Below are 24202 nucleotides of genomic sequence, written 5' to 3'. Positions count from 1 at the left end.
GGTATGACGGCTGCGTGATCCCATGGTGTTTATACTTGCGTACATTTTTTTATACAGATGAACGTGGTACCTTCAGGCATTTGGAAATGGCTCCCAAGATGAACCAGACTTGTGGAGGACTACAAGGTCTAGGCTGATTTCTTTTGATATTCCCATGATGTCAAGCAAAGAGGCACTGAGTTTGAAGGTAGGCCTTGAAATACATTCACAGGTACACCTCCAATTGACTCAAAAGTTGTCAATTAGCCTATCAGAAGCTTCGAAAGCCATGACATAATTTTCTGGACCTTTCCAAGCTGTTTAAAGGCACAGTCAACTTAGTGTATATAAACTTCTGATTCACTGGAATTGTGATACAGTGAATTATATTCTATTGTTGGAAAGATTACTTGTGTCATGCAGAAAGTAGATATCCTAACCGACTTGCCAAAACTATAGTTTGCAAACAAGACATTTGTGGAGTGGTTGAAAAACGAGTTTTAATGACTCCAACCTAAGTGGATGTAAACTTCCGACTTCAACTGTGTATACTAGGCGGTGTCAGAGGAAGGCCTTTGAAAAATTGTCAAAGACTCCAGTCTCCCAAATCAGAGACTGTTCTCTGCTACCGCACGGCAAAGCGGTACCAGAGCACCATAGTTTGTAAGCAAGAAATTTGTGGTTGAAAAACGAGTTTTAATGACTCTAACCTAAGTGGATGTAAACTTCCGATTTCAACTGTACATATTATGAAAACTCTTCAAGTTACAATGTTTCCGTTATAAAGTCGTCATATAACTTTGAATGAAATCGCAAAATCGACATTCATTTTCATATTCCATCTATCATGGTTACCACCATTTTGGCTGATGAAATATAAATGTCCCTAAGTCCATTTATTGCATGTTACAGTTCTGAGGTAGATTCTCCATAATGTAACAGAACGACATTCCAGTCTCTCACATCACATTAGAGACTAGAAAGGAGTTGGTCTGCTTGTGCCTTGTAATTTACGAATGGGCATAACCCCCCCCCCCCCCCTTCTGCGGGACGGGGAAATGTCTCTGTATAACGACAGCATCTAATCAAATGGCTACCCAGACTATTTGCACTGCTGCCCCCCCCTTCCCCCATGCTGCTGCTACTCTCTGTTATTATCTATGCAGTCACTTTAATAACTCTACCTACATGTACATATTACCTCAATTACCTCGACCAACTGGTGCCCCCCGCACATTGACTCTGTACCGGCACTCCCTGTATATAGCCTCGCTATTGTTATTTCACTGCTGCTCTTTAATTATTTTTTTCTTGAATTCATTTTATACAATGGAGAAAATAGTTTCTTTTAAATAAAGACAAACCCTGGAATGAGTAGGTAGGCGTGTCCAAACTCTTGACTAGTACTGTATATGCCATCGCTTTTCAGAAAAAGATACGTTTGTGGCAACACATCTTAGTATAGTATCATGTCATAGCAGTGACAGGTGTTTTAACATATCAAGCCACAAGATGGCAGCATATAAACAGCGATGGGGAACTGGGAGCGAGCGCTGTAGGGGGAACAAAAGCCTGCAACAACACAGCACACACACACACACGCACGCACGCGCACACGCACGCACGCACACGCACGCGCGCACACACACACACACACACACACACGCACGCACACTCACGCACACACACTCACGCGCACACACTCATGCACACACACCGCCACGAAGCAGGAGCCCCACACACAAACACTTTTACCTTTCCTGTTTCCGAGGTAAGGTATTTCGGTTGAATTTAGGGCTAGCGGAGGGGGAGGACAGGGGGCTGATGGGAAGAGGGGGGGGGCACAACAGACAAAGAGAGAAAGAACTTTAGAAAGAAGAGAGAGGGAGAAGAATCCCCTGAAGGAGAGAGACACATTTGAGTCCAACCGTTGCCACAAGCAAAATCACCACCTGCAGCTCACCAATGAATCTCATCTACTAGTCTAGTAAGGAAAGATAATGAGATGGGTCAGAGAAGGTAACACCGGAATAGATCTGTAATGACATAGCATTAATGACATAGCATTAAGGCATACCTTAAATAATGCCTCCCATGGAGATGCTTGGATTGTATCTCTGGTGATAATATGGCTGACACATTCTGGTCACATACACATTCATGTATGCAGGAACGTTTCATAATGACACATTGAACAAACACAATATGTCCGTGCATGCAATGGCAAAATCAGACAGGTCACTTGTTTTTCTGTCCAATATAAAGACATAACGACCAAGATCAGAGAAGATTCCCCCAACATCCCACTCAAACCCTCCCTCCATCCAACCCTCCTTCATTCCACCCTTCCGTCCTCACCTCTCAGACATGCCCGTCTTGACGCTGCTGGTCCTGCCCAGAGCCGAGAGGGTGTCCTCCCTGCTGTCCCTTCCTCCGTGCCCAGCGCTGCTCACGCTCATGTCGATGGACTCGCTGCTGGTGTGCATGCTGCTGACCGAGGGGTAGCCCAGGCTTCCCGCCCCGCCACCGTGCCCGCCCAGGGTCCCCTCCCTGCTCTGGGCAGAGGAGCCAGTGCTCGTGGTGGTGCCCCATGTCAGGCTGTTGGAGGGCCCCGTGGAGGAGTAGACAGAGCCGGGGCTGGACGCACTCTGGGGGACACGGAAGGAATTGTGGATTTATCAAGTGATTTTCCATGTTATGCTTCGTGGTTATGCTTCTACTCTCCAAGGTCAAATCATATGTCTGCTGCATTCTTGCCGTGTTCTTCATATTACGATCTGCTGTCGCTAGCTATCATAGCCAACTACCTTACCACAGGGCTACCTATCGGGATCGGCGTTTGGTAGATAAAGTTAGCTATTTTCTTGTCTGTGCAAGTATAAACTCTGGACACTGATGCTTATCAAGAGGCGGAAAAGATCATGTCATATGGTTAGGCTCATCTCCCTATCTCACCTGTTCGCTACCCAGCGTGCTATGGCCCGTGCTCAAGTTTCGTCCTCCATACAGGGGGCTGCTGCCCTCGCTCTCCACCCCAACACCTCCAGGGGAGTCCAGGGCAGCGTGGGTCGCGTGAGGGTTGGAGATCACCGTTGAGTTCTTCATGTTCTCTGCTGTGGTGACCGGAGCCTGCTTACTGGGCTTACCACCAAACAACCTGAAGAGAGATGGAGAGGGAGAAAAGAAGGATAAAGTTGAAAAGGATTGAAATATATATATATTTTTTTACCCTACCTCTTCAAAGAGTATCTTAAATAATCCCACAGCAACCTCCCCCCTACACACACACACACCAAAAGCCCTTTGTGAACTAACACTTGTGCTTTACTCTTCCCTCTTACTAGCTCGGACTTTGCTGATAGCTACTTTATTAAGGAAAATACGTGGATTCGGCTATTTCAGCCACACCCGTGGCTGACAGGTGTATAAAATCGAGCAGACCGCCATGCAATCTCCATAGACAAACACTGACAGTAAAATGGCCTGTACTGAAGAGCTCAGCGACTCTCAACGTGGCACGGTTCATCAAATTTCTGCCCTGCTAGAGCTGCCCCGATCAACGGTAAGTGCTGTTATTCTGAAGTGGAAACACCTAAGAGCAAAAACAGCTCAGCCGCAAAGTGGTAGGCCACGCAAGCTCACAGAACAGGACCGCCGAGTGCTGAAGCAAGTAACACTCACTGCCGAGCTCCAAACTGCCTCTGGAAGTAACTTCAGCACAAGAACCGTTTGTCGGGAGCTGCATGAAATGGGTTTCCATGGCCCGAGCAGCAGCACACAAGCCTAAGATCACCATGTGCAATGCCAAGCGTCAGCTGGAGTGGTGTAAAGCTCACAGCCATTGGGGGCATTGTCTTGCTGAAACAGGAAAGGACCTTCCCCAAACTGTTGCAAAAAAGTTGGAATCACAGAACTGTCTAGAATGTCATTGTAGGCTGTAGCGTTAAGATTTCCCTTCACTTGAACTAAGGGGCCTAACCCGAACCATGAAAAACAGCCCCAGACCATTATTCCTCCTCCACCAAACTTTACGGTTGGCACCATGCATTGCCCCCATGCACAACGCAAGGTCCATTCAGAAATGGTTTGTCGAGATCAGTGTGGAAGAACTTGACCTCAACCCCATCAAACACCTTTGGGATGAATTGGACTGCGAGCAAGGCCTAATTGCCCAACATCTGTGTCCGACGTCACTAATGCTCGTGGCTGAATGGATGCTCGTGGCTGAATCTTCTCAAAAGAGCGGAGGCTGTTATGGCAGCAAAGTGGGGACCAACTCCATATTAATGGTTATGGAATGAGATGTTCAATGAGCAGGTGTCCACATACTTATGGTCATGTACAGTGCCTTGCGAAAGTATTCGGCCCCCTTGAACTTTGCGACCTTTTGCCACATTTCAGGCTTCAAACATAAAGATATAAAACTGTATTTCTTTGTGAAGAATCAACAACAAGTGGGACACAATCATGAAGTGGAACGACATTTATTGGATATTTCAAACAGGCAGGTCCGAGATACTGTTGTGAAGAAGTTTAAAGCCGGATTTGGATACAAAAAGATTTCCCAAGCTTTAAACATCCCAAGGAGCACTGTGCAAGCAATAATATTGAAATGGAAGGAGTATCAGACCACTGCAAATCTACCAAGACCTGGCCGTCCCTCTAAACTTTCAGCTCATACAAGGAGAAGACTGATCAGAGATGCAGCCAAGAGGCCCATGATCACTCTGGATGAACTGCAGAGCTGAGGTGGGAGACTCTGTCCATAGGACAACAATCAGTCGTATATTGCACAAATCTGGCCTTTATGGAAGAGTGGCAAAAAGAAAGCCATTTCTTAAAGATATCCATAAAAAGTGTCATTTACAGTTTGCCACAAGCCACCTGGGAGACACACCAAACATGTGGAAGAAGGTGCTCTGGTCAGATGAAACCAAAATTGAACTTTTTGGCATCAATGCAAAACGTTATGTTTGGCGTAAAAGCAACACAGCTCATCACCCTGAACACACCATCCCCACTGTCAAACATGGTGGTGGCAGCATCATGGTTTGGGCCTGCTTTTCTTCAACAGGGACAGGGAAGATGGTTCAAATTGACGGGAAGATGGATGGAGCCAAATACAGGACCATTCTGGAAGAAAACCTGATGGAGTCTGCAAAAGACCTGAGACTGGGACGGAGATTTGTCTTCCAACAAGACAATGATCCAAAACATAAAGCAAAATCTACAATGGAATGGTTCAAAAATAAACATATCCAGGTGTTAGAATGGCCAAGTCAAAGTCCAGACCTGAATCCAATCGAGAATCTGTGGAAAGAACTGAAAACTGCTGTTCACAAATGCTCTCCATCCAACCTCACTGAGCTCGAGCTGTTTTGCAAGGAGGAATGGGAAAACATTTCAGTCTCTTGATGTGCAAAACTGATAGAGACATACCCCAAGCGACTTACAGCTGTAATCGCAGCAAAAGGTGGCGCTACAAAGTATTAATTTAAGGGGGCTGAATAATTTTGCACGCCCAATTTTTCAGTTTTTGATTTGTTAAACAAGTTTGAAATATCCAATAAATGTCGTTCCACTTCATGATTTGGTCCCACTTGTTGTTGATTCTTCACAAAAAAATACAGTTTTATATCTTTAAGTTTGAAGCCTGAAATGTGGCAAAAGGTCTCAAAGTTCAAGGGGGCCGAATACTTTCGCAAGGCACTGTAGTTTATGTGGTTCTCCCACCTAGCTATTTTAAGATTAACTATAAGTTGCTCTGGATAAGAAATATGTAGGTAGACAGATGCAGAGAGAGAGAGAGATACAAAACATGTAGAGAATAGTAGACACATTTCTGTTTTAAAGTCATTTCTAGTAAGCACCCCTATTGCACACTATTGAGTAAATGCTTGGGGGATTATATCAAAGTAACTTTAGAAAAATTACATTAGCATACCCCATGACGTTAAGCCAAAAGACATGTCCCAAACGGATGTCCCAAACGGCACCCTGATCCTTAGTTAGTGCACTACATTTGTTATAGGGGCCCATTTGGGACATAGCCCAGAGTGTGTTGACTGTTAAGACGGTAGGCAGGGTGGTAATATAGAGCAGGATCTTCAAAGCCGTATTACCCATAGAGATGAATGAGCCAGCCCAGCAGTGCTGAGGTAAGACTCTGCCTGTGTTACTGTGCACATATAAAGGCTTGGCACTATGAAAAGTGTGGGCTCCGACCTGGCAGCTGAACAGAAATGCTGAAGGGTTAGTTTTCCTACAGCGGACAGACACGGCCTTCGTGTATGGATGTGAATGTGGGTGCGCACGTGTGTGTGTGTGTGTGTGTGTGCGTGTTTGTTGCATCGCACTAGGATCAGGTTCCAGACACTGTACCGTTAATGGGTGTCATTAATGACCACACGTAAGTGTGAGTGACATAATATCTCTGCATCTGAGTGTGAGTGTGTGAGCCTGTTCACCTGCGCAGTGTGGGTGAGGCAACCTGCTGCCTCCCTGTGAGAGGTACGTTGGAAGCCCCTCCCCTCAGGTTGTCCACGCCCTCTGACACGCCCTTCTCTCGGTCCGTCTGATTGGCTAGCGAGACCCCAGTCCCACTTCCATTCATTTTCCCAGTGTTTCCCACGTCTCTGCTTTTACTGTGAGTGGTAACGGAAAGCACGGTCGCCTCGATGCTGCTGGTCGACGACCGGTTTCCGCTACGCGCGGCGGCGCCGGACCGGCTGGGTCTTGGAAGGCTCCGGTACTGCAGTGTGGAGCGGGCGCTCACCGAGAGGTACCCGTCGTCATGGTGACCTAGACCGGACCCCACATCTTGACCACCGACCTTTACCCCACCGGCTAGGGACCTCGTCCCTGACCTGGGCATCTTGCCAAGAGTCGCTGACCCGCTCGTGATGGTGGCGCCACTGGCGGTAACCATAGTAACCACCCCGGAACTCTGCTTCTTGAAGCCAAATGTGCTGGTGGGGGTGCGGGAGGTGAGTGCGTGTGACTGGGAGTGGGGTTCGGACATGGAGTGCGGGTGTGAGGTGCGGGCGGAGGCAGCGGTGGAGGGGGCGTGCTTCTTGGCCTCGTCGTCACTGCTGCGTCCGGCATCGGAGCGAGGGGAGAGGCGGCCCTTCTCGGACACCTTGACGTCGTCTGTTTTACCTACACAGGATGGGACATACAGCAGTGGTTAAAGTCAGAGGAGAGTTTGTCATAGTTGTGGTGTCTGGGTTAAGGGACTCAAGATTCAGACCACCCGAGAGAAAGTGACACATAGACGAGAGGGAGGCGTACAGGTACAGTGCATATTGTACACACACACACACACACACACACACACACACACACACACACACACACACACACACACACACACACACACACACACACACACACACACACACACACACACACACACACACACACACACACACACACACACACACAGATGTACACAGCCCGGATGGACAGACATAAGGAGTTGCATTGCCAAAGAAACCTGAGCCCACACAGAAACACACATGCAATCGCAAATGAGACAAACACCCAGACAGCAAAACACTGCCCAGAGAGAAAAAACCCATACCTGTGCTGTGCGTTTTTATCGCAGTGGACCCTGACATTCCAGTAGCTTTAGTTCTGGGGTTCGTCACCCCCACCTGTGCACTCATGCCCTTCCTCCAGGACCCTGTGTGGGTCATAGAGGGAGTCTTCCTTTGCGAGGCCACCTTGTCCGACTCGTCAGACAAGTCAGAGGGGTTCCGGCGGGTCCACTTGGAGCCCTGGTCCATCCTGCTGACCCCGCTGTCCGACAACCCGTCTAACCTCCTGACCTCGTCACCTGACCAGGCGGGGCTCGGGTTGGTAGAGGCCGAGTGCTTCTCGGCGTCCGTCACGGGCTGAGGACACACAGAGGATGAGAGAAGAGTCACAATCTATTTTATGGTGCGATGGCATGGGGAATATATGGGGATAAAATGGATGGCTAAATCGGGTTGAAGTTAGTAACTTCCGTAAGTGCCTATAGGGCCGGGATGATCGTGGCACGAGAGTATCCTGATTGTGGACAAAAACCAGAAAGCTCTTTGGGGCCTACCATAAGTGAAGCCCTACCCAGCATGCGATAACCTCAGCACTTTAGGGATCCAATGTGGAGACCGTTTCTATGGAAAGAGACTATATTCATCGAGGGCTGGGTCAAAGGTCAACTACCACTGGGAGAATGTGTTCTTTGTACAGCCCTTGTTATCCTACATAAAATAACCACTATAAATAAACGAGTGTTATTGCACGGCGGTTGTGCGGTATCCAGACATCCCGCCCCTTCCCAAAGCCACCCAAAACCAGCTGAGAGTAGAGTCACTTCTCAGACAGTTTCTCCGTTGCTTCTTAAAATTGGCATTTAATGACATAAACATGGACATTAGTCTAGTCGGTTCACAGGTCTGCCACCCAGAGCAATACCACAGGCTCACATTCCCTTCCAAACTGTGAAGGGAATACATCATTGACACACTCCGAGCTAAGGGGGAGAGAAGAGGGAGAGGGAGAGGAGAAAGAGGGCGAGAGGCGGGAGTGTGAGACTTGTACTGCACCGAGAGTCTATTTGTGTGTCCATTCAGAGCCTGGCGCTGTATGTGTGTGTGTGTGTGTGTGTGTGTGTGTGTGTGTGTGTGTGTGTGAGTGTAGTGTGTGTGTGTGTGAGTGTGTGTGTGTGTGTGTGTGTGTGTGAGTGAGTGTGTGTGTGTGTGTGTGCGCGTCTAGCCTCCACACTGACCTGTCCGTTGAGGGCCTTGCGCTGTGCGGCCGGTGTGTTGGCGTAGGAGCTGATGGAGGAGCTGGTGTTGATGTCATCTGTGTCGATGGTGTCACTGATGCCACTGCTCACTGAGCTGCTGTCATCCCAACTGGAGAGAAAGAAGAAAAAAAAACGATTTACAAATATAAAGAAATCGTACAAAATGTGCCTTTAAACAGCTCGTTTGTAAACAGAGTTGAACAAGGGTTCAGTGTGTGGCTGAATGGACGCAACCTAAGCGGACTCTCCATTGAATCAGCGTTGCATTCTCTACTTTAGAGCCTTTATTTTGTTTAAAGGCGTGGAATCGGCTGAATATTGTTGAATATTACACATTGCAATACCATACCTCTTACGGAGCAACACATACGCCAGACCAGGGCTCTCCAACCCTCTTCCTGGAGAGCTACGGGTTTTCCCTCCAACCCTAATCTAGCGCACCTGATTCTAATAATTATCTGGTTGATAAGCCCGAATCGGGTTAAACACAACTGGGGTTGGAGCGAAAACCTACAGGAAGGTACCTCTCCCGGGAACAGGGTTGGAAAGCGCTGCTCTTGACAGTAGACAGCAATGCGTCACTCGTTCTGGCTCTGATTGTCAAATCCCCATGACAGCGTAGACACCCTAATAGCCTAGCTAAAGCTATGTGACCGTACAAGCTGGCTGGTGAAACCACAGAGATAGGAGGGCTATTTTATGCACGGGCGTAATCCTGGGTGAATGGGTGAAAACGCGCCGTCTCGCTCTGCACCAGGGAGAAAAGCCCTGTTAAGAGGCAGGCTGAATTTCTGACACTGCTCACAGTCAGGCAACAGCATAAAGCCCCAAGCTGCCTGGGAATCTCAGTGTCACACACACACACACACACACACACACACACACACACACACACACACACACACACACACACACACACACACACACACACACACACACACACACACACACACACACACACACACACACACACACACACACACACACACACACACACACACAGGAAGGTTCTACAACACACGCGCATTGTTCACACACCATTATTTAACCCAACTTTGAATTTTTTCTACAGGCTGTGTTTGTCTATCCCCAGCCCTGGGGGCAAATTGGGGGGGGGGGGGGTGAGACCAGCAAGAGAGACTAGAGTGATCTCTAGGGAGGATGAGACCAGGCAAACATCAGTTTGAAAGGACCACAGGTAGGACAAAGCGCTAAAAGCTCGACAACTATTGAGCACACGCACAAGCGCGCGGGTGCCCACACACACAAAACACACAGCCGCCATTGTATCCTGGTGTTTGGATTAGAGTCATCCAGGGACAGATTCATCACCTCTAATGCGACAGACATATCCTGGTGTTTGGATTAGAGTCATCCAGGGACAGATCCATCACCTCTTAATGCGACAGACACACACAACCCTGTCGCTAAAGACACACACACAGAAATACATCAGAGTGTCCACGCTGACTTTGGCAGAAGCCCAGGAAGCATCTATCCTCATCTGCAAACAGGATGATCTCATGAATCATACTTCAAAAACACACACACACACACACACACACACACACACACACACACACACACACACACACACACACACACACACACACACACACACACACACACACACACACACACACACACACACACACACACACACACACACACACACACACACACACACACACACACACACAGGGGGATCTCACATTAACACATTCTCATCATACAGATCTGATGTCTATAAAAAGCACCGCAATCTGCAGCTTAAGAAGCACTGAGGCTCGGCTGCTTTGAAGTTGCCTTGAACCCACAGTATGTCTGCGCTCGACAGGACTGCAGACAGACAGAGCGAACTGGTGAGAGATTTAGACTGACCACAGCCGTCTAAACATGTTCACACAGCTCATGGGGGAAAGTCCCCCCCACACACACACACACAGACAGACAGACAGACAGACAGACAGACAGACAGACAGACAGACAGACAGACAGACAGACAGACAGACAGACAGACAGACAGACAGACAGACAGACAGACAGACAGACAGACAGACAGACAGACAGACAGACAGACAGACAGACAGACAGACAGACAGAGAGTAAAGCATCCCAGACCAACTGAGAATAACATGCTCTTGTCCATATTTCAAATCTAGAATCCCTCTGAAGACATAGAATATCCCAACTTCAAATGGAAAAAGAGCCTTCACACACACAGTCTCTCTACCTGGCCAGAGTTCCCGGGATGCCGCCCGCGGGCACCAGAAGTGTGGGGGAGATTGCCGAGTCGGACAGAGAGCGTCATGAGTCCATACCGCTGAGTTACATACTGAGCTTACAACCTCTCGCTCTTTCTGCTTCTCTCACTCTATCCCTCTCCCTCTGACTCTCCCTCTGCCGGTCTCACTCTCTCTTTGTGTCTACCCCCCCCATCTCTCTGGACTGAGTGAGGGAAACGTGAAAGAGACTGTTCTCCCCATGGTGCTTGTAATCGGATCTTCCCCAAGCCCAGACCAGTAACATTACGGCACCGCGACATACTCTCCCAAATAAGGCATTCCCAAGTCCTACGGGACCAAAACTAAGGCGCCTTCAAATGACCCGACAACAGTACGAAGCCACAGTCCCGCTCATAGGATGATCATCGCCACACAGACAGACTCAACCGCACACATACATACAAAACACTGTTCCTTATTATCAACTAAGATATTCCCCGGAAATCCAACGTTCCCAACTTCCCATCCATGTAATATGTGTCAGTGTGTGTGATCCCGGAGTTCCCAGACAGATCCACCCTGACTAACTGACAGCCTCTTACTAATTAGAGATCAGCCCAGCAAACATGGCCCGCAACCTACATATTAAACTACCGCCCAGCCATTTAGAGCCAATCGGAAAGGACGATGACACTAACCGCGGCCAACCCCCTATTGAGCATAGTAAAGAGTAGCTGTTCCAAGCATGACACGCTAACACCGAAACGTCAGAAAGCTATGGGTTCAATTGATGTGCGTGATTAGACTTCAATCAATTCAGCTGATTTTTTTTTGTGTTGATTTCTGAGCGGGGAAATCTTAGTAAGGCAGAGGCCTTCACAGCTGTGTGGCAGTTTGTAGAGATGGAGTTAAATGGATTCTTTCGAGCATTGGCCTTTAGGATTAGGTTAGGTGTACAGGCAGGCTATTCTCTTTATACAAGTATCTGCTGGGGGGAAAAAAACACTGCCTTTGTAAGTACCAGGCATTATCGTGATGATGATAAACGGGAGCGAGTCCTAGGAGACTGAGACACTGACACTGACATCCACAAGTCCCCACAGCAAATACGCTTAGAAAGTTTAGAAAAGGCTAAGTAACAGGAGGAGAGTAGGAGACAGAGGAGAAAGAAATGGAGAGACACTAGGGGAGAGAGAGATGGAAGGAGACAGTAGGGGAGAGAGAGACGGAAGGAGACAGTAGGGGAGAGAGAGACGGAAGGAGACAGTAGGGGAGAGAGTGACGGAAGGAGACAGTAGGGGAGAGAGAGACGGAAGGAGACAGTAGGGGAGAGAGAGACGGAAGGAGACAGTAGGGGAGAGAGAGACGGAAGGAGACAGTAGGGGAGAGAGTGACGGAAGGAGACAGTAGGGGAGAGAGAGACGGAAGGAGACAGTAGGGGAGAGAGAGACGGAAGGAGACAGTAGGGGAGAGAGAGACGGAAGGAGACAGTAGGGGAGAGAGAGACGGAAGGAGACAGTAGGGGAGAGAGAGACGGAAGGAGACAGTAGGGGAGAGAGAGATGGAAGGAGACAGTAGGGGAGAGAGAGATGGAAGGAGACAGTAGGGGAGAGAGAGACGGAAGGAGACAGTAGGGGAGAGAGAGACGGAAGGAGACAGTAGGGGGAGAGAGAGACGGAAGGAGACAGTAGGGGAGAGAGAGACGGAAGGAGACAGTAGGGGAGAGAGAGATGGAAGGAGACAGTAGGGGAGAGAGAGATGGAAGGAGACAGTAGGGGAGAGAGAGATGGAAGGAGACAGTAGGAGAGAGAGAGATGGAAGGAGACAGTAGGGGAGAGAGTGACGGGAGAATGCAGGGGAGAGAGAGAGATGGAAGGAGACAGTAGGGGAGAGAGAGATGGAAGGAGACAGTAGGGGAGAGAGAGATGGAAGGAGACAGTAGGGGAGAGAGTGACGGGAGAATGCAGGGGAGAGAGAGAGATGGAAGGAGACAGTAGAGGGGAGAGAGATGGAGAGAGACAGTAGGGGAGAGAGAGATGGAAGGAGACAGTAGAGGGGAGAGAGATGGAGAGAGACAGTAGGGGAGAGAGAGATGGAAGGAGACAGTGGGGCGAGAGAGATGGAAAGACAATGTATGTTTGGGCGGTATATACCATATACCGGGGTATTTGAAAAAAAGCCCTGAGATCAATACCGTCAAGTTATTTATTTTCAATAAATGTGACTATTTCTACCTACTTTTTAAGTTAATACCTGCAGATCATCCTGTGTAATACACTAGGAGATAAAGCAGATTGCGTTCTTCTTTTCAACTGTCACATTGTTTAGCATTATGAAGCTCACAGCGGGCGCTGGTGAGTCCATAGCGTTCTGACGGCAAGTCTCTGTCGTGCAGCGCACACGAGGTGGTGGAGGTTACACTTGTGCTCAATTCACTACTGAATATCTTACAGCGGCTTTCTGCCACATTTCAGGAGTCAAAGAGCTCTGCTATCCGAGTTATCTACACAGCGGCCATTCTTTCCCGTGCGCTTCCTGCTAGCGTTGTATTCCTCCTCCGTTCTTCTCTCCTCTGCTCTCTGTACACATGCTGCTCTTCCTACCAGAGAAGCCTGCGTCACAACCTTGTTCATTTGCACAATTTCTCTCGTTCACTTTCGCTTGTAAATGTCCACACTCACCGAAAATGCCAGTTGGTCGCTACTAACTCTGCTTGTATAACTTCTATGAGCTGGATTTGCCTGCCTTTGCAATTAGTTTATGTTCATTTTTGCTCGTTAGCACAACAAGAGAAAGCGGGTGCTGGTGAGTCCATAGTGTTCTGGCGGCTCTGTCGTGCAGCACACACGAGGTGATGGAGGTTACACTTGTACGCAATTCACTACTAAATATCTTACGTGTGATGTCGCTATTACTTGGCCTAATTTTGGTAGTATTTTGGTAATAGAGGCCCACTGGCTTTTTAGCGCCCCCTTGTGTGCTATGCCGGTAATACCGTAAATCCCAGGATGGCAGAAGAACAGTATGAGGATATGACAATCTGTAGACAGAAGGTGAGAGAGAGAAAGAGACAGAGAGAGAGACAGCAGGGGAGAGAGGGACAGTAGGTGAGAGAACTGACTCGCTGAACTGACCCAAATCAACACATTCCTGGGCTACCGCCTTAGTTTCTCCACTGTGTCCCTTAAGATAGCCCTCTGTTTTCACACACAGGCCAGGGGTCATAAACCCTGCTGTTTTTCAACCGGGACCGCTGACCAATGAGAAAATGCTGCCGTTGGGGCTGGACCCACGGGAGTGTCCGACAGCGTCCCGAGAAAACCTTCTGTTTAAGTCGTTCTCTGTTTGTTGACTTTTTCTTATTATATATGTGTCTCTGGGGAAGTGTGTTTTTTTTTAGTTCTGCCCATATTGTTACCCGGCTCAGCTCGCTCCAACTCTTACATACATTTGCGCTTCACCTCTCCTGAGTCCGTAGGGGAGTTGCAGCGATGGGACAAGACTGTAACTACCAATTGGATATCACGAAATTGGGGCGAAAAAGGGGGGTAAAAGTACAACAACATAAATCCTAAAAATGATGCACGCCGCACACATACACGCTCAGACATAGGCAATAACCGCTGGACAATGAGGAAGTTCCTCTGTTTAAGGGGGGAGCTACTGTTACTCAGACTGTTGTAGGATCAGATGACTCGCCCTGTAGACTGCTGTTGGAGACCGCGTGAGTGGATGGGACACGGGGGTTACACGCTAGACATGAGCTCACTCTACTATATATCCCCGACGGGTGAGTGGCCACAGATGATATCATGGGGGAAGGAGACAGGTGAGGCTTACACACTCAAGAGACAAGCGTACCTGGACGGGCGCGCGTACTATAAACCCCATTAATCCGTCGCACTGCTAATGCCTTCAAAGGCGGACAGTTTGTTTTATGGGGAACAAAGTCAAGGATGAGAAAAAGAGCCTTGAGAGGACGTTTCAGTCTGTCGTATACCCCGACAGCCGAGACGTCAGCCACGGGCAGAAACAAACCAGATGTGTTTTTAGAAGTGCCCCATCATGAGAACTCTAGCTTGGCTGCACCGTTACCGCCTCGAGACAAAATCTCCAAACTAACCCTGACCCCAAACCTCCTCCAAACCTATCCTTTAGTGTAGACAGCCAGTAGGAACACAAACCAGTGTGTGTGTGTGTGTGTGTGTGTGTGTGTGTGTGTGCGTGCGTGCGTGCGCGTGTGCGTGTGCGTGTGCGTGTGTGTGTGTGTGTGTGTGTGTGTGTGTGTGTGTGTGTGTGTGTGTGTGTGTGTGTGTGTGTGTGTGTGTTGTATCTAAAGTATGTGTTTGGGCCTGGGCTGTGTGTGTGTACTGACTGAGCTGACTGTACACACAACCACTTTTTTGGGCTGTCCCTCTGTAAACACCCCCTCTGGCCCCTCTCTACACAGGGAGGAGTGAGGGAGATGGGGGGGGTAAGGTGGGAAAGGGGGAGGGCAGTTTGAACAGGACCCTGGGGATTGGGTGTGAGAATAGGGGAGGGAGTGAGGGAGAAATGGGAGAGAGATAAAGGGTGAGGGGGGGGGGGTGAAATGAATGGGCGTGAGGGAGTGAGTGAGTGAGTGAGTGAGTGAGTGAGTGAGTGAGTGAGTGAGTGAGTGAGTGAGGGAGGGAGGGAGGGAGGGAGGGAGGGAGAAGTAGAGAATGGGGAGGCACGGGGCAAGAGAGAGGGTAAAGGAGCGGTGGAGAGGATCTCGGACGGGACAGGACTCGGTGCATTCCTTCTCCTTGTGGACATTCCGGGCAGGAGTTGTGTGGTGGCTAAATGACACAGCTGATCCCGCAGCGCAGACAAGCGACACGACGACTGGACTGCAGGGTCAGGAATGCACCGATTCCTCTAGTCTCTCTTTGGTTCTCCCTTTCTCTTACTCACCCTAGCCTCATTTCTCATCTTTCGAGCTTGAGTAAACACATTTTACGTGTGACACAAACATGACCTAAAAATGACACGAAACGCGTGCTCACACAAACACCCCTTTCTCTCGCTCTCTCTGCTATGAGTCAACCGACTTGCCCTGATCCATAGAAGGAATACGCCCAATACAGATGTGGGAGACACACCGCCGCACGCAGACACACACACAAACCACACACACATACACGCACACAAACCGCACACACATACACAATCACAAACCGCACACACATACACGCACACAAACCGCACACACATACACAATCACAATCCGCACACACAAACACAATCACAAACCGCACACACATACACAATCACAAACCGCATACACATACACAATCACAAACCGCACACACATACACAATCACAAACCGCATACACATACACGCACACAAACCGCATACACATACACGCACACACATACACGCACACAAACCGCACACACATACACAATCACAAACCGCATACACATACACAATCACAAACCGCATACACATACACAATCACAAACCGCACACACATACACAATCACAAACAGCATACACATACACAATCACAAACCACACACACATACACAATCACAAACCGCACACACATACACAATCACAAACCGCATACACATACACAATCACAAACCGCATACACATACACAATCACAAACCGCACACACATACACAATCACAAACCGCATACACATACACAATCACAAACCGCATACACATACACAATCACAAACCGCACACACATACACAATCACAAACCGCACACAAAGTACACAATCACAAAGCGCACACACATACACAATCACAAAGCGCACACACATACACAATCACAAACCGCACACACATACACAATCACAAACCGCACACACACTGATGGAAAGGACCCAGTGGGAGGCAGACATAGTGTGGAATTTCACATTGACAGAAGACACACACACACACCAGACCATAAACACACTGTGAACTACCTCATCTCATTTCTCCAGTCCTCACTTTAACTGGCTAAAGGGGACACAAGGAGTCTGTGTGTGTACGTGTCTGTACGTGTGTGTTTGTGTGTACTAAGTGTGGAGAATCACATTAATCCTGTTATTTTGGGTCCCACCACTCCGCACAACAAAATGTCTATCAAACCCCCCTGTGAGGGAGAGGGGGTATCACTTACCCTTTACCACGTTACGCAGGCCGAGGTGGCAGGAGGGGCTCAGCAACCCCTCACAGCAGAATTCCAAACCAATCAGTTCGGGTTGTCCAACACAGTCTGTTACTCAGAACCAATATCCACACCGCAGTGGATGGAAGTTTGATTCTCTCTCTCTCTCTACACTCTCTCTCTCTCCACACTCTCTCTCTCTCCACACTCTCTCTCTCTCCACACTCTCTCTCTCTCCACACTCTCTCTCTCTCTACACTCTCTCTCTCCACACTCTCTCTCTCCACACTCTCTCTCTCTGTCCACACTCTCTCTCTCTCCACACTCTCTCTCTCTCCACACTCTCTCTCTCCACACTCTCTCTCTCTCCACACTCTCTCTCTCTCCACACTCTCTCTCTCTCTCTCCACTCTCTCTCTCTCCACACTCTCTCTCTCTCCACACTCTCTCTCTCTTCACACTCTCTCTCTCTCCACACTCTCTCTCTCTCTACACTCTCTCTCTCTCCACACTCTCTCTCTCTGTCCACACTCTCTCTCTCTCCACACTCTCTCTCTCTCCACACTCTCTCTCTCTCCACACTCTCTCTCTCTCCACACTCTTCTGATCACACTCCCGAATAGAAGACAGCCACTGTGATGCAGTGACCTGATGGCAGGCAGTCAGTATGTCCCACGGCTGAGATCCCTGCCACTCTCTGTGGCACAGCACGGCTCAACACCACTTCCCTGAGCACTAATCCAATAACAGTCAGCCAGCCGGAGACAAAGGCATAGACCATTACAGCAGAGTGTGTGTGTGTGTGAGAGAGAGAGAGCGAAGGAGATAACTGAAAACGTCCTCGCTCTCCCTGTGTGTAAGAACCACACCCTCTATGTGTGTGTGTGTCCAGGGGCGAGGCAGGTGTGCTGGTGACAGAGGGAAAACCCAGGGGGAAGAAGGGGTCCATAGATGCACCAGTATCCATGGCTACAACTACATCAGTACACTCTCCTAGGAGTCTCTATCTCGCTCACACACACACACACACACACACACACACACACACACACACACACACACACACACACACACACACACACACACACACACACACACACACACACACACACACACACACACACACACACACACACACACACACACACACACACACACACACACACACACACGTCTCAGATTCTCCTCCTCCACGACAATTTGTTAAATCCTATTGTCTATCTTTCCCTTCTCTTTTTGTCAATTTAAGTTTCCTTCGCTATATTTCTCCCTCTTTGTCCCAGTTGTTTCCTCTCTCTCTCTTTCTGACAGAGGGAAAGCCCAGGGGGAAGAGGGGGTCCATAGATGCACCAGTATTCATGGCTACAACTACATCAGTACACTCTCCTAAGGAGTCTCTCTCTATCTGAATTATGACCTATGACCTGGTCTAATCCCATACCCTCCCACACTCCGGAGAAGGCCAGGGTGTGGGTGCTCAGGAGGTCAGGGGCACTTCCGCAGCTGGGGTACGTGCATGTGTGTTTGGGGGGGGGGGGGATCAGTGACTTGGGCAAATAGTTCAGCTGAAAGCTCAACGTTCAAAGTGAAGCTCCAGATATCACACACTGTGTGGAGTTTAGACTCCTGTCGTCTTATCGACCGCTGGGTTGAGACTGCTCTGGTGTGTGTGTGTATGAATGTGTGCGTCTGTGTGTGTGTGTGTGTGTGTGTGCGCGTGGACTATGATGTTGAGACTGCTCTGGTGTGTGTGTGTATGAATGCGTGCGTCTGTGTGTGTGTGTGTGTGTGTGTGTGTGTGTGTGTGTGTGTGTGTGTGTGTGTGTGTGTGTGTGTGTGTGTGTGTGTGTGTGTGTGTGTGTGTGTGTGTGTGTGTGTGTGTGTGTGTGTGTGTGTGTGCGTGTACTATGATGTTGAGACTGCTCTAGTATGCCGCGAGCGTTTCAGAGCAGTGTTATATGTGATGACAAAGACACGTCACAGGGGAAACAGGAACTTGCTGTTCTTGCATAAAACATGGCTAAAGGGGATTTATAGCATTTTGTGTTACATGTATAAATCAAGACGTGTGTGTGTGTGTGTGTGTGTGTGTGTGTGTGTGTGTGTGTGTGTGTGTGTGTGTGTGTGTGTGTGTGTGTGTGTGTGTGTGTGTGTGTGTGTGTGTGTGTGTGTGTGTGTGTGTGTGTGTGTGTGTGTGTGAGAGACTGCGGTGAGTGATCCTTTATCCATTCATCAGCTAATCAAACCAGTCAAACTAATCAAACCAATCAAACCAATCAAACTAATCAAACCAATCAAACCAATCAAACCAATCAAACCAGTCAAACTAATCAAACCAGTCAAACTAATCAAACCAAACAAACTAATCAAACCAGTCCAACGAATCAAACCAGTCAAACCAATCAAATGAATCAAACGAATCAAACCAGACAAACCAGTCAAACGAATCAAACCAGACAAACTTATCAAACCAGTCAAACGAATCAAACCAGTCAAACCAGTCAAATGAATCAAACCAGACAAACCAGTCAAACGAATAAAACCAGACAAACCAGTCAAACGAATCAAACTAATCAAACCAGTCAAACGAATAAATCCAGTCAAACCAATCAAACCAATCAAACTAATCAAACCAATCAAACCAATCAAACTAATCAAACCAATCAAACCAATCAAACTAATCAAACCAATCAAACCAATCAAACAAATAAAACCAATCAAACCAATCAAACTAATCAAACCAATCAAACTAATCAAACCAGTCCAACCAATCAAACCAGTCAAACCAATCAAACCAGTCAAACTAATCAAACCAATCAAACCACAAACTAATCAAACCAGTCAAACCAATCAAACCAATCAAACTAGTCAAACCAATAAAACTAATCAAACCAATCAAACTAATCAAACCAATCAAACCAGTCAAACCAATCAAACTAATCAAACCAGTCAAACTAATCAAACCAAACAAACTAATCAAACCAGTCCAACGAATCAAACCAGTCAAACCAATCAAATGAATCAAACGAATCAAACCAGACAAACCAGTCAAACGAATCAAACCAGACAAACCAGTCAAACGAATCAAACCAGTCAAACCAGTCAAATGAATCAAACCAGACAAACCAGTCAAAAGAATCAAACCAAACAAACTAATCAAACCAATCAAACCAATCAAACCAATCAAACCAATCAAACTAATCAAACCAATCAAACTAATCAAACCAATCAAACCAATCAAACTAATCAAACTAATCAAACCAATCAAACCAATCAAACAAATAAAACCAATCAAACCAATCAAACTAATCAAACCAATCAAACTAATCAAACCAATCAAACTAATCAAACTAATCAAACCAATCAAACCAATCAAACTAATCAAACCAATCAAACCAATCAAACAAATAAAACAAATCAATCCAATCAAACCAGTCAAACTAATCAAACGAGTCAAACCAGTCAAACTAATCAAACAAATAAAACGAATAAATTCAGTCAAATGAATCAATCCAGTCAAACCAGTCAAACGAATCAAACGAATAAAACCAATCAAACCAGTCAAACTAATCAAACTAATCAAACCAGTCAAACCAGTCAAACAAATCAATCCAGTCAAACGAATCAAACCTGTCAAACCAATCAAACGAATCAAAACCAGTCAAACTAATCAAACAAATCAAACTAATCAAACCAGTCAAACCAATCAAACTAATCAAACCAGTCTAACTAATCAAACTAATCAAACCAATCAAACCAGTCTAACTAATCAAACTAATCAAACCAATCAACCTAATCAAACCAATCAACCTAATCAAACCAGTCAAACTAATCAAACCAGTCAAACTAATCAAACTAATCAATCCAGTCAAAACTAATCAAACTAATCAAACCAGTCAAACAAATCAATCCAGTCAAACCAGTCAAACCAATCAAACAAATCAAACTAATCAAACCAGTCAAACTAATCAAACCAGTCAAACTAATCAAACCAATCAAACAAATCAAACTAATCAAACCAGTAAAACGAATCAAACCAGACAAACCAGTCAAACAAATCAAACTAATCAAACCAGTCACACCAATCAAACTAATCAATCCAGTCAAAACGAATCAAACAAATCAAACTAATCAAACCAGTCAAACAAATCAATCCAGTCAAACCAGTCAAACCAATCAAACAAATCAAACCAGTCAAACCAATCAAACCAATCAAACTAATCAAACCAGTCAAACTAATCAAACCAGTCAAACTAATCAAACCAGTCAAACTACTCAAACCAATCAAACCAGACAAACAAATCAAACCAGTCAAACAAATCAAACCAGTCAAACAAATCAAACCAGTCAAACTTATCAAACCAGTCAAACTTATCAAACCAGTCAAACAAATCAAACCAGTCAAACTTATCAAACCAGTCAAACTAATCAAACCAAATCAAACCAGTCAAGCCAATCAAACCAGTCAAACCAATCAAACCAGTCAAACTAATCAAACCAGTCCAACCAATCAAACCAGTCAAACCAATCAAACCAGTCAAACTAATCAAACCAATCAAACCACAAACTAATCAAACCAGTCAAACCAATCAAACCAATAAAACTGGTCAAACCAATAAAACTAATCAATCCAATCAAACTAATCAAACTAATCAAACCAGTCAAACTAATCAAACCAAACAAACGAATCAAACCAGTCCAACGAATCAAACCAGTCAAACCAATCAAATGAATCAAACGAATCAAACCAGACAAACCAGTCAAACGAATCAAACCAGTCAAACCAGTCAAACGAATCAAACCAGACAAACCAGTCAAACGAATCAAACCAGTCAAACGAATAAATCCAGTCAAACCAATCAAACTAATCAAACCAATCAAACTAATCAAACCAATCAAACCAATCAAACCAATCAAACCAATCAAACCAGTCAAACTAATCAAACCAGTCAAACTAATCAAACCAGTCAAACCAGTCAAACCAATCAAACGAATAAAACCAGTCAAACCAGTCAAACAAATCAATCCAGTCAAACGAATCAAACCTGTCAAACCAATCAAACGAATCAAACCAGTCAAACTAATCAAACAAATCAAACTAATCAAACCAGTCAAACCAATCAAACTAATCAAACCAGTCTAACTAATCAAACTAATCAAACCAATCAAACCAGTCTAACTAATCAAACTAATCAAACTAATCAAACCAATCAAACCAGTCAAACTAATCAAACCAGTCAAACCAGTCAAACCATTAAACCAATCAAACCATTAAACCAATTAAACTAATCAAACCAATCAAAGCATCAAACAAATCAAACCATTAAACCAATCAAACCATTAAACCAATCAAACTAATCAAACCAATCAAAGCATCAAACCAATCAAACCATTAAACTAATCCAACCAATCAAACAATTAAACTAATCAAACCAATCAAACTAATCAAACAATTAAACTAATCAAACCAATCAAACTAATCAAACAATTAAACTAATCCAACCAAGCAAACAATTAAACCAATCAAACCAATCAAACCAATCCAACCATTAAACCAATCAAACCATTAAACCAATTAAACTAATCAAACCATTAAACCAATCAAACCATTAAAACAATTAAACTAATCAAACCAATCAAATCCATCAAACCAATCAAACTAATCAAACAATTAAACTAATCAAACCAATCAGACAATCAAACCAATCAAGCTAGTCAAACCAAACTAACCAACCAATCAAACAATCAAACCAATCAAGCTAGTCAAACCAAACTAACCAATCAATCAAACCAACCAACCAATCAATCAAACCAATCAATCAAACTAATCAAACTAATCAAACCAATCAAGCTAATCAAAACAATCAAACTAATCAAGCTAATCAAACCAATCAAACTAATCAAACCAAAGTAAGTGCTTCAGAAAACACTGACTACAAACTTTGCCGTGTCCGATATTCACTACTCCAACCATAGATAAACACAGAACGTAGAAAACTGTCAGTAGCAGCGCCATCAGGTGCAAATACCACGGATAACACCCACACCCAGACACAAAGACACACCGATGATAGCATTGAGATAGCATTAGGATAACATTGGGATAGCATTAGGATAGCATTAGGATAGCATTAGGCCAGTAACAAACCCATCTTCTCCTCTTGCCTCACTATCCAAACACTCCAGACCAGAGCCCACGTGCTGCCGGAATCATGAGACTCAAAATTAACACCCCCGGAATACTTTGGAGGTTTGATATCGGATCTGATCCTAGTTTGCGACGTTACGTGAACAGAGAAATGTTATTTGGGGGCACTGGGTTTAACACACACGCTCGCGCAGTGTATTAGCACGCAAAAAGGCCTCCCTGGTTATCAGAGAAACCTGATCGGTGGTTCATGAAATGAAGAAGAGGAGAGAGGGAGAGAAAGGAGAAAAGATTGTACATGTTTAGAGCCCGGAGCAAAAACACAGCATCCTCTTCGCTGGAGAGAGCGAAACAGACACCACACGAGAGAGAGAGAGAGGAGAGACAGAGGAAAGAGGAGGGAGAGAGAGAGGAAAGAAGAGGGAAAGAGAGACAGAGGAAAGAGGAGGGAGAGACAGAGGAAAGAGGAGGGAGAGGCCGAGGAAAGAGGGAGAGACCGAGGAAAGAGGAGGGAGAGACCGAGGAAAGAGGAGGGAGAGACAGAGGAAAGAGGAGGGAGAGACCGAGGAAAGGGGAGGGAGAGACCGAGGAAAGAGGAGGGAGAGACAGAGGAAAGAGGAGGGAGAGACAGAGGAAAGAGGAGGGAGAGGCCGAGGAAAGAGGGAGAGACCGAGGAAAGAGGAGGGAGAGACCGAGGAAAGAGGAGGGAGAGACAGAGGAAAGAGGAGGGAGAGACCGAGGAAAGGGGAGGGAGAGACCGAGGAAAGAGAAGGGAGAGACAGAGGAAAGAGGAGGGAGAGCAAAAGGGGAACGAAGATTCCTCTAAAGTGAGCGAAAAGAGAGGAAGAGAGAATGAGGGAGAGAGAGAGAGAGAGGAAGCGGTTCTGTCCATCCGTTTTACTGCCAGGTGTAACCTTCACCAGA

At 46.4% G+C, this 24202-nt stretch overlaps 1 protein-coding gene across 14 annotated transcripts in view; it reads right to left on the bottom strand.

Moving 5' to 3' along the window:
- The window catches only part of LOC124033942 (neuron navigator 2-like), a 145841-nt gene that overhangs the window by 29886 nt on the left and 91753 nt on the right, over positions 1-24202 (bottom strand). For 8 of the 14 annotated variants that reach the window (XM_046346445.1, XM_046346448.1, XM_046346447.1 and 5 more), the window contains 6 exons: positions 8753-8882; positions 7562-7874; positions 6447-7137; positions 2935-3136; positions 2338-2627; positions 1735-1800 (listed from right to left, as the gene is read on the bottom strand). In XM_046346445.1, the coding sequence (XP_046202401.1) occupies positions 1735-1800; positions 2338-2627; positions 2935-3136; positions 6447-7137; positions 7562-7874; positions 8753-8882 (1692 nt within the window). The remainder of the gene's footprint in view (positions 1-1734; positions 1801-2337; positions 2628-2934; positions 3137-6446; positions 7138-7561; positions 7875-8752; positions 8883-24202) is intronic. The other 6 variants (XM_046346450.1, XM_046346451.1, XM_046346460.1 and 3 more) reach the window with 1 other exon arrangement.

This window comes from Oncorhynchus gorbuscha, linkage group LG04 (assembly GCF_021184085.1).
Source record: "Oncorhynchus gorbuscha isolate QuinsamMale2020 ecotype Even-year linkage group LG04, OgorEven_v1.0, whole genome shotgun sequence".
Classification (NCBI taxonomy): Eukaryota; Metazoa; Chordata; class Actinopteri; order Salmoniformes; family Salmonidae; genus Oncorhynchus; species Oncorhynchus gorbuscha.
This window is presented reverse-complemented; position numbering and strand designations above follow the sequence as displayed.